At 51.8% G+C, this 16,358-nt stretch overlaps 1 protein-coding gene across 5 annotated transcripts in view; it reads right to left on the bottom strand.

Annotated features, from left to right (window-relative positions):
• The window catches only part of SZT2 (SZT2 subunit of KICSTOR complex), a 58,385-nt gene that overhangs the window by 23,400 nt on the left and 18,627 nt on the right, over positions 1-16,358 (bottom strand). For 4 of the 5 annotated variants that reach the window (XM_086462863.1, XM_086462865.1, XM_086462864.1 and 1 more), the window contains exons 16-44: positions 15,784-16,008; positions 15,288-15,366; positions 14,826-14,923; positions 14,398-14,566; positions 13,824-13,938; positions 12,284-12,397; positions 11,593-11,790; positions 11,361-11,473; positions 10,719-10,860; positions 10,027-10,191; positions 9,127-9,331; positions 8,799-8,911; positions 8,038-8,296; positions 6,454-6,619; positions 6,279-6,371; positions 6,013-6,094; positions 5,595-5,876; positions 5,102-5,240; positions 4,734-4,850; positions 4,559-4,622; positions 3,981-4,166; positions 3,572-3,910; positions 3,252-3,441; positions 1,903-1,977; positions 1,555-1,693; positions 1,200-1,320; positions 829-958; positions 561-713; positions 347-449 (exon numbers count right to left, since the gene is read on the bottom strand). In XM_086462863.1, coding sequence (XP_086318989.1) covers positions 347-449; positions 561-713; positions 829-958; positions 1,200-1,320; positions 1,555-1,693; positions 1,903-1,977; positions 3,252-3,441; positions 3,572-3,910; positions 3,981-4,166; positions 4,559-4,622; positions 4,734-4,850; positions 5,102-5,240; positions 5,595-5,876; positions 6,013-6,094; positions 6,279-6,371; positions 6,454-6,619; positions 8,038-8,296; positions 8,799-8,911; positions 9,127-9,331; positions 10,027-10,191; positions 10,719-10,860; positions 11,361-11,473; positions 11,593-11,790; positions 12,284-12,397; positions 13,824-13,938; positions 14,398-14,566; positions 14,826-14,923; positions 15,288-15,366; positions 15,784-16,008 — 4,374 coding nt within the window. Of the gene's footprint in view, positions 1-346; positions 450-560; positions 714-828; positions 959-1,199; positions 1,321-1,554; positions 1,694-1,902; positions 1,978-3,251; positions 3,442-3,571; positions 3,911-3,980; positions 4,167-4,558; positions 4,623-4,733; positions 4,851-5,101; positions 5,241-5,594; positions 5,877-6,012; positions 6,095-6,278; positions 6,372-6,453; positions 6,620-8,037; positions 8,297-8,798; positions 8,912-9,126; positions 9,332-10,026; positions 10,192-10,718; positions 10,861-11,360; positions 11,474-11,592; positions 11,794-12,283; positions 12,398-13,823; positions 13,939-14,397; positions 14,567-14,825; positions 14,924-15,287; positions 15,367-15,783; positions 16,009-16,358 lie in introns of all 5 variants that reach the window. The other variant, XM_086462866.1, reaches the window with a different exon arrangement.

Raw genomic sequence — 16,358 nt, 5'->3', positions numbered from 1 at the left:
CTCCACAGAAGATCCACATCTTCCTTCTTCAACCCTGTGCACTTCCTGGGGATAAGTCCTTATGATATGGAGCTTGTGGAAAAGTTGCTCTCTGGCTCCCTCAAGAGAAACCCCAAAACAAAACATCCTTTCCTCTCCCATGTAAAGGCTTTTAGCACAGGGAGAGCAGGAGGGGCCTGGCTTGATGTGACTCTGACTTATCACATCAGAAATCAAGTATTTGCTGCTTGGGTCACAGCAAGGTCCCTGAGGCTGGGCAGACACTTTCTGCCCCAAGGAGCTCTCACGCTGCTGTAATGCACATAGAAGCGCAGGGTCAGGTCAACAAATCACACTGGCTTCTTACCGCAGGTAGAAAACAGACTTAGTGGCACGTTCCTGGTAGACAAACATGTTCTTCCTGTTCACCACAGAGAAGGCGTTGAGCACTGAGCGAAGCGCCTGGATAGCTGTGGGCAACGTGGGATGTTAGCTCTCCCACATACCCTTCTCTGGTGTACCAATCCAGCCAGAAGCCAGACTCAGTATGCAAAATGAGAGGGAACCTGGGCTGCACACACCTCGTGAGACCCCCATGTTGGGGCCCATCTTGAGACGTGAATGCACATGGATAAGTGTGCTCCATACAACATCACAAGCAAAGTGCCCTGGCATGAACTGCATGGTGGCAGCCAGGTAGTCCCGGGGCTGGTAGCTCTCCTCTACAGAATAATCTACAGAGAACATAGGACACAGCTGGAGCCATAGCATAGAAGTTATCATCTTTTCAGTCACTCAGGGCCAGGCAGTAGCACTGCTGCTGAGGCATGGCCAAGGGAGTATTCATACCGTCTGTGGGCATGATGCGCTGCCTGTATGAAGTATAGGGTGTTTCACTCTTCCAGATGTCCTCCTCACTTTCGGCCACCAGTAATGAGTTGCAAATGTGGCTGTCATGCAGGTCCTGCAGCAGCAGGCGCTACAAAGGATGAGAAAAGATTGTTCTGTGGCTTGCATGGCCCACAGAACACAGCAAGAAGGGCTGAGGGCGCAACTGAGTCCCTTTTCCTTTGACTCCCAAGCTGAGACTCCACAAGCTGAACTGTCTCCCCAGGCCCTCCTCTGAGCTGGGCCCAGACCAGACAACCTCCACAGGTCCCTTCTCACCTAAGCCATCTCATGACTGGCAGCTCTGTCCCTGCCCTCTGCAGATTTGTTACCTGATTGACAACCCTGCAGATTTCACTGATCTTCTTCACCACCACCTGGTTGAGACTCTGGCACTCCCCTGGCTGTTCCTCTTCTGCCTCTGCTGATGCTGCCTTCTCCACACTCAGGCTGCTTTACAGGGAAGACGAGAGAGGGGTCAGCATGGCACCTGGACAGTGCCCATCCTTGTGTGCTGGTAGCAGAAATACAGTGGGGAAGGATGGCAGTTTTCCTCTTGTGGAGCACCAGTCTAGTCCTACAGCTCCCCACCCACACTGTGCAGGAGGGAGATCCTGTCCACCGATGTCTGAATGGCAATAACGTCCTGTACAGGGAAGCAGTGGCCAGACAGGGGACCCTCCTTACCGTGTGTGGTAATAGACCTCCACTCGGTCCTGATGGATTTTTACGATGAGCCAGAAATCTGGCATGAGGGGACACCTGGGTTCCTGGTCGCTCATTAGCGCCTCCTCATACTCCGAGTCACTGCTTCCTCCATCATAACCTGCAATGTATCCTCACTTCAGTCCCAGGCCTGGCAAGCCAGCCTCCTCCCTAGGCACAGCAGGATCTGGGAGATCAGAGTCACTCGCAAGCCCTGTCATCAGGGGTCGCCCCAGCTCAGGCACACAGTCCCCCCACACCCCTGCACTGCTATGTCACTGCCAGCACCTGGCTGCCCACTGTTGGTCAGCCCTGCCCCAGCAGACTCACCCAGGTGGTCAGAATCCATGCTGCCCTGGCTTGACACTAGGCTCTGCACACGGCTGGGACGCTGCTTGCTGGAGCCTGCAAAGAGAATCATAGAATCATTCAGGTTGGAAGAGACCTTTGAGATCAAGTCCAACCATCAACCCTACTCTACCAAGTACACCCCTAAACCACATCACCAAGCACCACATCTAAATGGCCTTTAAACACATGAAGGGATGGTGACTCAACCACCTTCCTGGGCAGCCTGTTCCAATGTTTGACAACTCTTTTAGCGAAAAATTTTTTCCTAATGTCTAGCCTAAACCTGCCCTGGTGAAGCTTGCGTCCCTCTTGTTCTACCATTAATTACCTGTGAGAAGAGACCAGCACCGACCTCTCTACAATGTCCTCTCAGGTAGTTGTAGAGAGCAATAAGTTCTCCCCTCAGCCTCCTTTTCTTAAGACTAAATAGATCCAGTTCCCTCAGCCGCTCTTCATAAGACTTACTCTCTAAGGCCTTTCACCAGCTTTGTTGCCCTTCTCTGCACTCCCTCCAGCACTTCAATGTCTTTCTTGTATTGAGGTGCCCAAAACTGCACACAGCACTCAAGGTGTGGCCTCACCAATGCCGAGCAGAGGGGGACAATCACCTCCCTACTCCTGCTGGCCACACTATTCCTAATACAAGCCAGGATGCCATTGGCTTTTTTGTCCACCTGGGCACACTGCTGACTCACAGTCAGCTGCTTGTCAATCAGCACCCCCAGGTCCTTTTCTGCTGGGCAGCTTTCCAGTCACTCTTCCCCAAGCCTGTAGCATTGCATGGGGTTGTTGTGGCCCAAGTGCAGGACCTGGCACTTTACCTTGTTGAAGCTCATACAGTTGGCCTCGGCCCATTGATCCAGCCTGTCCAAGTCCCTCTGTAGAGCCTCCCTACCATCAAGCAGATCAACACTCCCACCTAACTCCCACCCCTAGAAGAGGGGTTTGATCATGAAAGCATTTGCCAAGACCCTTCACAGGCCCCATGTGCTGGAGAAACATTACACCACAGGACAATGAGGCAGTGCTGGCCATGGTGAAGCAGTGCCAGGGAATGGGGCTCTCACAACAACTACTGCAGTCACCAGGAACTTCATGTCGTTTGGGATATCAGTGCTGCAGCACAGCCTAGTACCCTGGGTACTGTTAAGCAGTGAATTGCCAACATCCTGGCAAGGAAGAAACCAACAGTCTTGGGCACCACTTCTGGTGTTCAGGGCCTGGAGTAGGAGTAGCAGTCATATTTTGTATGCCACAGCCATAAATGGTCTCTTCCCTTAAAAGTTTCTGAGGCTGAGGTACATCCTGCCCACACTCGCAGCTCCTACCTTCCCTGCCCTGTGCTACGGAGTCAGCCAGGCTTGCTGCTAATGGCATCACCAATGGCGATTTCTCGCTGTTGCCCTTTTCGGACGATGAGGATGGCAGTGACTGTATGGTTGTTTCTGGAGCTGCCTCCTCGAGGGACTCACGGCCAGGTGCTCTGCTCTGCTCAAGGCTCAGTGCTTCTCCCGGGGCCTGCACACAAGCCAAGGTTGCAAAAATGACCAGAAAAACAGTCACCAAGAAAAGTTCCATCATCCTCCTCCTTTCTGTTAACACAATGTCCCACATCTTCCCACCAACAGACCACCTCAGTGTCTCTCACCTCATCCTGTGTGTGGCTGACCCCATCTATGGGGTTTCTTGTGTCTTGCACAATGCGCATCTCACTCTCCGGCCACACCCAGACACCCTGGGCTCCTTCTGGGAGGACACAGCTTACATGGTGTAGCTTGGAGCCCTCTGCCTCTGCTTCACCACTCCCCTCGTGGCCTGCCTGCCCCAGGGTTGTCCTGGTGCCCCCTTCAGCTGACTGGTGCAAGCAGGGTGTCCCCAAAGGGTTTGGAGCTGCCCGCCTAGAGTGCAGGCGGCTGATGGAGATGTAGTGGTAGTCACTGCCTTCCGCATTAAGCATGTAGCCTGGCAGAGACATTCTTCTGAACTCCTGCGATACAAGAAAAAATAAGCATCCCACAAGCTAAGTGTATGACGCTGCCTCATGGCTTTCTCTTTACCTCCTTGAATTTCTCCAGAGAGTGCTCGGGTCCAAAGACAAACTGGAGTAGCACCACCTCGCTGTGGCAGCTGGGCCGTCCCTTGGAGTTATAGATGTGGGTGGCCACCCGGTGCAGGATGGAGGTGCTGATGACCTGCGAGTGGCGCAATGCGGACACAATCTCATCATCCAGGAGCCAGCGAATCTGAGAAAAGCAAGGACACAGAGCAAGGATACAGAACAAGACTTACGTGACCTGCATTTGCAAGGCTGCCACAATTCTTATTCAAGTCCCAACAGGACGAGGGCAGCCACTCATCACCTACATTCCTCATCTCCTTCTGAATGCACTTAAGAAAAGTCCTTTGGAAGAGAGTTCCGCCTCTCTCACTCTAACTGCAGTAAGAATTTTGTCAGGGTAATCCCACACTTTTGGGGAGCACAAGGCCAACGGCCTGTGTGATACCAGCAAGGCCTGATAGTTCAGTTGATGGAGGTTGCAGCTTGGAGCAGGCTAGGAAGTGTGAAACAGTAGTTGTGCACTGTGGCCGCATTGCTCCAGCTGGAAGCAAGAAGAAGTAGGCAAGGCTGGCTTACCTCATTCATAGTGGCCTCAATAGCCTGCCTGTGCACTCCAGGGAGGTTGGAAAGTGCAGGGTGCCTAGAATAGAAGAAGAATCAAACAGTCACTCTTATTCATGTAGCCAGCACAGTGTAGCTCCTAGGAGCAGAAGGCAACCACGAGGGGCTTGCTACACCTGCAGTGCCATACCTCTCATCTACTGTAGACGGGAGCCGTTCCAAGTTGTGCATGATATCCTCATCTGAGCGGAAAGAGGATGGTTGCCCTGGAGAGCGTGTGAAGGACACGCTGCTCTCAGAGGTGCATCTGTCACAGGAGAGAGAGACCAGCTCTCTTAGCTTTTAAGCCAGAGAAGATAAACACGACACAGGGTCCAGAGAGGGGAAAATGGATCATTAAAAAAGTGAGCCTATCTTGGAAAAATTTTAGTTTTCTTAGGCCTCTGGCAGGCTCTGTGAGGAGAATCCAGAGTCTCAGCACATGGAGAGAAGCTGAGACTGGCTGGCTGGGAAGGGCAGGCAGAGGGTGGCTAAGCAACTGGGTCACTTTCCACCTACCTGTTGTGGAGAATGTCTGCATTCACAACTTCTATCTCCAGGGGCAATGTCAGCACGAAGATGTCCAGGGTCACACAGAGGTCCCCCAAGTCAATGGTGTTCAAGCCCTGGCAGCTTTCCAGGCAGCCCAGAACTTCCCCTGAGGAGATATCACAGACTAAGTGAATCAAGCAACAAACAGCTCTGCTTACACACATACACAGCCTAGTGGCAAATACGGAGACTTGTCTGTCACACATCTGGATAGGCTCAAGAAGGCCACCATCCTCCATGATCCTTTCAAGCTTCCATGACCAATCCCACAGCAAGTGGGAGACCTGGTGAAAAAGCCCTTGTCTGATGCTGGGAGCCCCTGAAGGCTCCGTACAGGGAGGGCTGGTCCAGACAGACTACTGTTTAGGACGCAGCATGTTTGTTCCAGGGGCTACTTAGCCAGCATGGACCTGACAGCAGTCCTACTCCCTTTTAACCTCACAGCACGGCTTGCTCTTACCTAGACAAGTTGGCAGGGACTGCACGGGCATGGAGCTGTGCTGGCTACGCAGCTTCACTGAGCAGGTAAGGTGCACAAAGAGTGGGGGCATCTCCTGCTCCACAAACTCCTGCTCATTGAGTGAGTCCCCTCCCAGCACACTGAAGGAGTCATCATCCTGGTTCACTGTGTTGGAGTCCGAGAGGGAATCTGTGTCTGGGAACTCATGCTCCAGCTTCTCACGGTACTCCACCTCCAGCTCTGGGTCACTCTCTGTGGCAATGCAGCACCCAGACACAGTTCCTGTTGATAGAGGTTCCCTGTTAGCAAACCAGGCCCATGTCCCCAGAGACCCCACCAGACACAGCCAAGCTCTGAAAGGCACCACCAGTGAGACTACATACATTTTCTTCTCCAGGACAGAAGAAGCACATTTTACCTTCTTCAGCTGCCAGTTCTGCCTCTGATCCCTCCACATCCTCACTGCCTTTCCTGTCTGCCTGATCCCGAGATGCCTCTTCCTGAGATGGAGAGAGGAAGGGCAGATACTAGAACCATGCCAGGCAGTAAAGCAGGCTGTTGATGGGCCCCCCCAAGGGCTCAGTCTACCCATGGGTCTGCCAGCCCCAAATCCAGAGCTGAGACCAAACAAAGCTACTTCCCTTCACAAGGACTAGGTGCTTTCCAGGGCAGCACCAGGCCTACCTCTTTCTTGGCTGATGGTGGGCAATAGAAGAAATAGTGAGGATTTGATGGCACCGGCTTGAAATGTAAACTTCCAATTTCCAGGAATTTTTCCTAAGAGAGAAATCCCAAATGTGAAGCAGACATTCCACTCTACCTTCCTGCAGGAGCCATGTCAAGCTTCCAGATTCCTCACCTGGATAATTCTATGCAAGTCAGGGTGCGCCTGGCAAGGCTGTCCAATTTCAAGCAGCGAGAGAGGAAACTCTGAACAGCAGCTGGTGCCCACACTGCTCTTTGGTTCCTCTGTGGGGCTAGCAATGTTACGGGAGTCCTGCTCACTGTAGTCCTCCATGTCCATACTGACAGGATTGTGGACAGGTCAGACAGGCAAATCAAGAAACGAGAGTAGTTATATGTATTATCTATCCTGCAAGCATCCCACCTCACAGTTCCCCATGCCTCATCTGTGTAAGCACGATGTGACTTACACAGGCCTCACCCGGGTGACCCCAGAAACCCTCCTGCCACCCGCTGACCCAGACAAGTGCTCAGGCTGGCTGAAGCCAGGCCAGAGGTAGTTTAACCATGCTAATCCTGCAGCCAGGTACTCTACATCCCACTACACACCGTCTCTGGGAAACAGAGACATGTGGCTGAGTACAGGAACAGGCCTGGAGCAATGTGAGTTACCAACACCCAGTCCAGGGCATCTCACAGCAAATACCACCACGCCAGCACCCCTAGTATCTTGGCAGCACAGAGCAGAGCGCAAAGCTCAGGCCCATGCTCACTCAGCAGCTCTGTGACAGAATCAGTCCCTAAAACTCAGAAAAAAATACCTGGGCCATGGGATGTCAACTGGTCAAAGTACTCCCCAGGTACTCAAATTAGTAATAAAGATGGCAGATCTGGGTGCAATGTGTCACAAGCTGTATGTCCTTCAGTAAAGCTTATACAATCTGCATTGATTGGTGACTTGTTCCCACAGTTTTTCTCTGGGAAAGTAGCACTTGAAGTCATCTAACTTCCCAAACACTGAGTGTTCTTCAAAACCACAGCCTCATCTCCATGACTTACAGTATACGAATAAATCAAGATTGGAGATTCCCAACAAATGCTAGTGAATTCAAATAAAGGAACTGAGGATAGTCAAGTGCAAACAGAGGACAAAGGACCTAAAGAGGATGTTTCTTTGACAGACACTATGGCATAGTAGAGTACTTTTTTCCCCTCCAGTAGAGTACTTTTTCCCCTCCTTCAGTTTCCAGAAGCAATACAAACCTCATAAATACCCTAAGGAATAGAAGGACAGAAGTTTAGCTCAAGCATACTCTTCCCTGATACTTCTCTTGTGATTTTTTTCCCCAGAGTTTTAATTTAAAGAATGACACTGTATTCATTAGAAAAGGATAACAAACCTGTAATTTTCAGAGTCAACTGCAAACTCAAATGAGTCCAGTAGCGTAATTTTTCCAGAAACAAGTCTGACAGTTACTTGCAGACAAACTGCCCTCCAGCTCAGGCCAGATGGGACAGTAATGAGCTAAGATTACAAGAGAAAGCAGAAAGATGGATGTCACCAGAGATTATAAAAAAAGAGACGGCCCTGGTGGACACCATACCAGCTGGGTATCCCACTGGAAATATTTGTTCTTTTGTGTGGCTCTATTAGACCCTGCCTGCAACATTCCTTCTAGCAGGCAGTAGAAGATGCTTGAAGAAAGATCTGTCCTGGCTCAACATTAAGAACAGAAGCAAGACCAAGGTGGGCCCCTACCTTGATTCAGAGACCAAAATACCCTGTTCCCTACAGCTCTGCTCCTCTTCTTGCTCTATGTTGTCCACTTGGAAGCTGGCTGTTTTGGAGTGTGTATGGAAATGTTGGTGGCTCTCTCGGAATGAGCGGACATGGCTGCACACTGTCAGCAGGAAGTTGGTGATATCAATCTCTTGGAGCAGCTCCTCACAGTAGTCCATGGCTGTAAGTAGGTCCTGGGAGCTGATGCTGTGTGACTGCTGAAGACTCTTGAACAGCCCTAGAGATCAAACACAGTGCTTGAGTGCCCTGCTGCAAAGATGCAAGGCCATGGAAGTCAGGCAACAGCCACATACAGGTTTTCACCAATTCCCAACACAGAGTTGCAGTCAGCGCAGGTGTTGGGAGACAAGACTCAGCCAGGATGCCTAATGCTATGTGTTATCCTGGACTCGTGTCACGCCAGAGTGCCCTAGGGATCTGCCACCCTGAAGGTGAGAGGAAAAAGTCAAAGGGACACCCACTCCACAGCAGTCCACAGGTCCAGGAACAGCCTACACAAGGCCCATAGGGAATGTGGGATCAGCCTACACAAGGCGCATAGGGAATGTGGGATCAGCCTACACAAGGCCCATAGGGATCTCTCCTGGTGGGAGATCAGTCCCACAGCTCCTCCCTTTGCTCTGTGTAAGATCACACGAAAAATGAGACATTGCTTTCTTAAAAGAAGATCCAGGGTCCAGCCCCGACCCTGCCTCAGGTCCCACTGTGCCGCTCCTCACCTTTTACATAGCACTGGTGAGAGTGCTCCTGCAGCAGTGTGCAGTAACTCACCAACTCCTTATGCTTGTGGTCTAGCCAAGCAGCAGTAGGGGGACGTTCCAGAGACTGGGACCTAGAAAAGAGGAGCCACAGACTTCAGCACCAGTGAAGCACATTTTAGACTATATATGGCTCTGGTGCCAGTAAAGCAGGGCCCTAGTGCGTGCACAGGCAGTGGCTGCTGCAAGACAGAGGCCAAGCCAAGTGAATAAGGCAGGGCTAGAACCAGCCTCTTGTTAAGGAAGCTCCTCTGTTTCCTGTCTAGGAATCAAGTATGGTTGGTATTACCTCAAAAAGATGTCCCGGGGAGGACAGTGTGCCCGTGGGCTGACAAGCTGCTCTCGTAACAGCTCCAAAGAGCAGCTGTAGATGTAAATGGGGCAGCGAAATCGGCGGCACTCGCCTAGCTCAGACTGTGAGTTCTGGCGACAAAAGGAGATATGTACATCTCTCCGCGAGGGGCCACCCTGTTCTCCAGGGTCACAGCTCACTTCTGCAAAAGAAACAATCCTGAGATAAAGGGCTTCAGTGGGCTCCTCATTCCTGGTCTAAGAGGTCACAGCTCTCACAGCAGCACCCACAAGTAGGTATTGATTTTACAAGTTTCTCACCACTCAAACCTCAGAGGCCATTCTCCTAACCCAGCACTCAATCACTCAGCCCAGTGCTTTGGCCACACTGATCCCCTTCTTGGGCAGTCATGACTGCTCACCCCCACCACCTTCTGCAGCAGCACAACCCTTCATCCTCATTGATTGCATTGGCCTGTGGTGAAGTCAGCCAGGCCTGCAAATCCCATATACCTCAAGACCTGTGCCTAAGACAACATGCTGCTAGCAGGGCCAGTCTGGATCACGATCCAAGAGTCACTGACTTTCCAGTTCAGCCCAGTACTGCCATTCCTAAGCTTCTATCTGCCTCCAACCTCCTTGCCCACAGGGAGCCAGCCTTGGGCCACAGGCACTCAGCTCACATTACACTCCCCTACTGCCTATGAACATCATGAAAGCTGGCTGAGGCTTCACTGTGCCCCTTCTCCTGTCCCTGACTTTGCTGACTGCCAGGCAGCAGCTGACAGGCTGTAGCAGTCTGTTATTCCACCTACCATGATCTGCCCAACAGTGTGCTTGGGAATAGCAAGGATATTAATATTAATACTTTAGCAAGGTGCTGTCCAAAGGGTGGTACCGTGGGCTGGTGTTATGCTGAGGATAGGTAATGGCACTGCAGCATCCCCTTCTTCAGCCTCAGCCCTGACTTGCTCTGCACAGACAGGTCTCAGGGTATCCTCTCCAGATCGACTCTCATCTTTTCGAGGTTTGCCCAACCCACAAGCCATCAGCTTCTGTACATCTGGAAAAAAACAAAATAAAATCACCCTCTGTCCAGGGAGACAGTTTAAGCCCTCCACCCACATTCCCTCAAGAGGGCAGATGTCCTGCTACCTCTTTGTGTGTGGGAGCAGCTCCACAGAGTACTTCTAGCTGAGCCTAGCAGCCTTCACCAGCAGCTCAGTGGAAGGCAGACCAGTGCCAAAGCCTAGAAACGGGGACCCTCCCAGACCACCTCAGTCTCTTTACTCCACTCATTAATCACCCTACTGGGAAAACAGTCCAACAGTTGCAGCCAGCAGACGACTCAAAGCCACATCCCCTGCCTGAAAACATTATGTGGGCAGCACCATGTCCAAGGAGAGAAGAGCAAGACATTCAGCACTTCGCACTACTCTATTCCTGGCCATATGGTGCAAAGAGACGGGTCTAGACTCTGCTGTTCAATTTTCTCTCCATCCCACCAGAGCCGATTCTGCTTTTGCTGTTTTCCTGAGGAGGTGCTTGGGACTGCTGCCTCCTCTCCCTCCCCACAACAGGCAGCCTCACCTGTGAAGGTGGCTGGCAGGAAGGTCAGGAATACATGCTGTGGGTTGACCAGCTTGGCATAGCATCGCCATTGTGGGGGAAAGGACCCCATGGTGTCACTCAAGGTCACGTCATCCTCAGGCAGCTCCGTGTTGCCAAGGCTCTGATGAAAGAACAGAAGCTGGATAAGCTCATAGCACATGGCACAGGCCTATGTTGAGGCAGGTAACAACCATACAGAGCAAGTTTCTTCATGACTGCTGGTCAGCACAGCACTGAAAACACCCTGACCACCCCCTGCACCATTCTCAGAGTAGCCTGGCTCCAGGAAACACAGCACACACAGTCAAGAGATGCTTAACCAGCTTTGCTGGGGCCAGTTCTGACCTCTAGGCAGTGATTGCCCATGGTTTCTGAGCAATCTGTGGCACAGCGTCAGTGCTGCTATAACAAGCTAGGTCCATGGTGAGTGCAACTATCCACACACCTATCAGATTCCTGCTTGACTTCAACCACAGGTTATAGCTTTAACTGCTGCCAAGCATGGGGAAAACACCAGCCTTTCAATCTGTTCTTAACCCTTCCACTAACGCTCCTGCTCTTCAACAGCTGCTGCCTTGCCTTCAGAGCGGGCTCAGGAGAAGGTCAGCAGCATAGCAGTACCTGCAGAGTACTTGTGGAGCCAGCCATATCCCTGGTGCCATTACTGCCAACAAGATGACAGGATGCAGAAGCATCCTGCTGCTCCAAGGTCCCAGAGGCTTTCAGGGTTTCTTCTGAAATGCAGCACAGAGAAACCAACCTGAGAAACACCAGCTGAGGAAGAGATTTTAAAGCAAGGCTCCTGAAACACCCCAGCTCCTGGTGTCACTACTGCCACACCCCTGGCCCTTACCTCTGATCACAGGAAGTGTGAAGGGGGCTTGATGGCCATCACGATCCCGTTGCAGAACCTGCTCCATGAAAGCCACGTGATCAGCATCAGTCATGGGGATCTCCCGGTCACTGAGGTCATGCTGCAGGCAGCCATGGAAGAGGTTTAGTAGCATTTCATTGGGCACAAACGAAGAGTCCTTGGTCACCTCCTCATTCTCTGCTCCAAAACAGAACCATGGCAGCTTCAGAGACAGCATTTCCACAGCCACCACCTGCCCAGGCCCCCAGGAGACAGCCCTTTGCAAAGTGACACTTCCACACAGCCAGGATTTTCACCCAGCACCTCTGCAAGGCTGACTTGGAGGGTGTTGAGGAAGTCCTGGAGTTCCAGCATCATTAGCTACCCTGCACTGACTCACCCTGCTACTGTAATTGTTCTGGAGATATTTGGGACTAAAGACATAAACCACCACCACAGAGCAACAGTCTAGGTTTTCAAAAGCAAGTCTTCTAAAGCTATCATCCCAAGAAAGACAGCAATATACCTGGACAGCCCTGGGATTGCAGAGATGGAAAGAACAGCACTGAGCTACTGAAAGAGGCATGGCAGCTCTCACACACCTGCTGCCCATGGAGGCAAGCACACAGAGCAAGGTACACATAGCCATGGAGGGAGGACAAGAGGAGGCAGGTGGTGAAGAGGCACTTACCTTTTGTTAGCATTAGGAAGAACATTTCAACCTGCTGGCACCTGGGCAACAGCTTCATGAGGTTGAACTGGAACCCGATCTCATCCACTCGAAAACCGGCCCCCATGTCTGTATCTGCAACAAGAATTTGGAATGTAACATGCCTGTGGGCATCACACAGCCCTGCCTCCCAGGCCACCTCTGCATGTATGGTGCCAGCCCTAAACACAGTGCAGGTAGCACAAGTGAAGATACACAACAACACTGCCCCAACTCCTTCTGCTTAGGAGGGCAGAGGGATACAAAGAATGAATGTGGGGAAAGGGCAAAGCCTGCCAGAAGCTGCAGCAGGTTATGAGCTACCTATAGAGAGGCAGAGTCCCCTGAGCTTATTGCCACCTTCATATAAGGAGGGATGGGGAGCTACCACGATGCCTTACACAGCTCAGGCCCAGAGCTGCCAAGGGACAAAAATTGTACATCAGTGTTGCAGATCACACTGCTGGAGGGCAACGGCCATGCTGGGAGCCAGACACAGCCTGAAGTACTAGCACAGTCAAGTACAAGGACCCTCCCACTCTTGGGAGAGATCTCCCATCTGGCAGGCTCTGCACATCCCTGCAGGCATTTCCTGTCCTATTCCTCAGGAAGGAGTTTCTGTGCTCCACACCCTGAGCTTTCCGGGCCCTCTCCCCTTCCCACAGGGCCAGTGGTAAGATCCAATAGGGTTCCCCTCAGGTCCTGCCCTCAGCCTTTGGGATGATCCTGGCTCCCTCAAACTCATCCAGTATCTGCTGTGTTATTCACTGCAAGGCAAGCAAACAAAAGATCTAGGATGGGGTGAACTAGTGACAACAAAACAAAAACAGTGAGGTTCTGGAACAGATTGCCTGACAAGGGTGAACTCCCACGTACTCCTGGAGTTCTCAATGAACTATGTTAATCACGTCAGATCAGATGCACAATCCTATCCTGAAGGAAGAGGACAGACCAGATCTCCTAAGGTCCCCTTCCCTGTCTTTGTGGGCTAATGGAGCATCCACAGAGGGTCCAGAGATGAACAGGACCACCAGAAAGCAAGTGTCCCACAAACTGTTCTGGAAACTGCATCTTGTAACCCAGAACAGAGGAGCTCTTCCTTCACATCATTCACAATTTCTGTACAACCATCTGTCCAGGTACATCTTGCCCATCACTGTATAGGTGAGCTCATCTTCCATCTGCTCCAGAAGCCAGCCCCTCTCACAGAATTACAGAACGGTTGAGGTTGGAAAGGACCTCTTCAGGTCATCTGGTCTAACGGCCTGCTCAAGCAGGGTCACTTAGTCACCTCTCCAGCCTAGGCAGAAAGCCTCAATACTTTTTTGTCTTTCCCAGAATGAAGCAATTTCTCTGGCAGCTTCGCACAACTGCAATGAAGTGATCTGCAGCCATCAAAGTCTAAAAAGTTATTGTCAAAATATGTTTCCCGCCTTCCAGAAACCTCTAACAGGTCCTGAGACATTCAAGACCTAGCTGCCTCTTGTTCCACCAAACCTGCTAGGACACATGCTGGACTTACCTTCAGTAGCTTTGCTGTCTGAAGGAGGGCAGACCCACTCCTTGTTCTGGCACAACTGGCTGATGTACTCAAAGGTCAGCATGGTGGCAATGCATGCAAGGTCCCGGGGATAGAGCTGCAATAAGCAGTCAAGGCTCAGCTGTACGCAGCAGAAGTTTTACCCCCAAATGCAGCCCTCATCCCGTTCCCTGACTTGCCTTATTCTCACTTAATGCTCCCTCCTCCTCCGCCAGCCCTTTAGCCTCTTACTGCCTTGTCCAGTAGGTGCATTGGCAGTACTGCCTACAATCCCCACTCTGGTCCAGCTCACACCCCTCCTATAGAATGGCTCTTTACCAAGTAATCTGTATTTTCCCACCTATCCCAGAGCAGCATTGCATCCACTGCCTTGCAAACCAGAAACTTTTTCTGTCCAGTAGCCCAGTTCCTCTTCTAGAAATCTGAGGCTCTTTTGTTAATAGCATTCCCATCTCTTCCGGCCCTGAACAATTCACCTGCAGTGTTGCAGTGCACTTGCAATAAACCCTTCTTCGTCCACAAAAGAGCTCATGCCCCTGCCCCTTCAGGGACTCACCGCTTTAGGTATTTTCTGGTAGGGCAAGCCATGGAAGTGCTTCCAATTCTCAGCAGTACTGTGGACATGGCCACTCTGTGGCTCTACCCAGCACTCAGTGACCAGGTTCAGTTCTGTGTCCACCTCAATGGCCTCTACCTCCGTATCATTGTCATCATCTGTGGAAAAGCTGGAGGAAAGGCATAACGCAAGTCCTGTGAGGTGGCACAGGGCCAGTGGCCCACTGCAGCTCCTCTCAGAGCTGTGCAAGCAGCCACGCAAACCTAGGTTTGCAGGCAAAGCCCACCTAACTGGTGAGCAATCCGTGACAGCTAGTCATCTGTACTAGATGATGGGGGACTCCCTCTTTCCCACACTGCCCGCAAAGGGCAAGTCTGAAGCCATAACTCCAGTGCCAGCCCTCGCTGGGAGCAGGGCAACAGCCTCACCTGTCCTTGGTGGAGGTAGAGTGTGGTGGGAAGAGGATGTACTGGACAACACAGGTGTGCTTCTCCCTGCCGCTGCTGCTCTCACTCAAGCTGTCAATCTGGAATGGAGACGCTGCACGAGCCCTGCCAGCAGCAAGAGCCCACACCTACCCAGTGCCCACCCTACACAACACAGCCCCATCACCCAGCTCCACTAGCAGCAGTGGAGAGAGGGAGCCTGTCCCGCGCCAAGAACTCCTCCAGCACAGCATGCCCCTACCAGCAAAGCAGCTCTCTAACTGCAGATGAAGACAGGAAAACGCCCAACCCACAAGCTCCTTTACTTCAGGGGAGGAGGCAGGTCTCCCTGTACATGTGAAGGGTGTGTGCTAGAAGCAGATGGGAAATCCCATCACAGGAAGGTGAACCCGCCCCAGAAGCAGCAATGAAGGATTGTGTCCACACTGCAGTACCCAGGCTCACCTGCATAGGCAGCTCCAGCACCATGCTGATAATTCCATCCCCGCTGGATGCAAAATGGAAACCCTCTGACAGACGCACCCTGGCAACAGAGGCAGTCAGACAGGAAGGACTTCTCTACCCATGCTGCAAGCCTTAAATACAAGAATGACTGTGCCCTTCACCCCATACCTTCCTTCCTAAGACAGGGAGCTACACACAGAGAATGGGTAGATATGACACTTTGCACAGGACAGCCTGTGCGAAGATCAGCATACTCCAGACACAGTAACACCTCTTGCCCTTTTGTATATTTTCCAGGACTCTCCTTTTTCTCAACTGCAGCTGCAGAACTGTGTGAAGCACTGGCCCAAGTAGCTCTAGAAGCTGTGCACAGGATCAAACCCCCCTGCACAGTAGCTTCAACTGTTACCTATATTAAGGCCCCAGATCCACCCTGCTTTCTCTGCATCCCCAGGACTAGCTGGAGAAAGCACTCCCACTCAGACGTGCAACTTACTCAGTGAGTGTAGAAAGGAGTTGGGCTACAGCAGTGATGGGCACAGCTGGTGCCAGCCCTGACTGGACACTCCAGATCCAACGCTGGTGATAGAAGTAGCGGGACAGTGAGGCCAGGGTGGAAGAGGCAGTACGATTGGCCACCATAGTGAGTGGGCCAGACACTGGGGGATGCTCCAGGTTGAGAATGAAGGGGGCTCGATAGTCAGAAGGCAGCTTTTCATACCTAGGAGAGGGCAGAAGTGTGGCTTGCTGAGGTGGAAAGAATGCCCTGCTCAGAGCCACAGCTGTGTGGATTCACAGCGCGCTTGCTGGGCCTAGGACACAGCCCTCCAGCAGCAGAACATGGCTAGCCCAGAACAGGATCCTGGTCAGACAGCAATAAGTAAATTTACTTCTGCATAATATTCGTTAGGAGTAATAAATATGCCTGTCCAGCAAGGCCCCCTTCAAGTCACAGCCCTCCCAGACTATAGCTGCCATTCCCAGCCATGCAATCCAAACCCACCCCAACAAGCACCAGCTTCACAGCACTCATCCTGCAACGGGCAGCACCATCCACAGACCCTCCTCTCT

The sequence above is a fragment of the Leptosomus discolor genome, chromosome 3 (genome assembly GCF_034619465.1).
Source record: "Leptosomus discolor isolate bLepDis1 chromosome 3, bLepDis1.hap2, whole genome shotgun sequence".
In the NCBI taxonomy this organism is placed as follows: Eukaryota; Metazoa; Chordata; class Aves; order Leptosomiformes; family Leptosomidae; genus Leptosomus; species Leptosomus discolor.
This window is presented reverse-complemented; position numbering and strand designations above follow the sequence as displayed.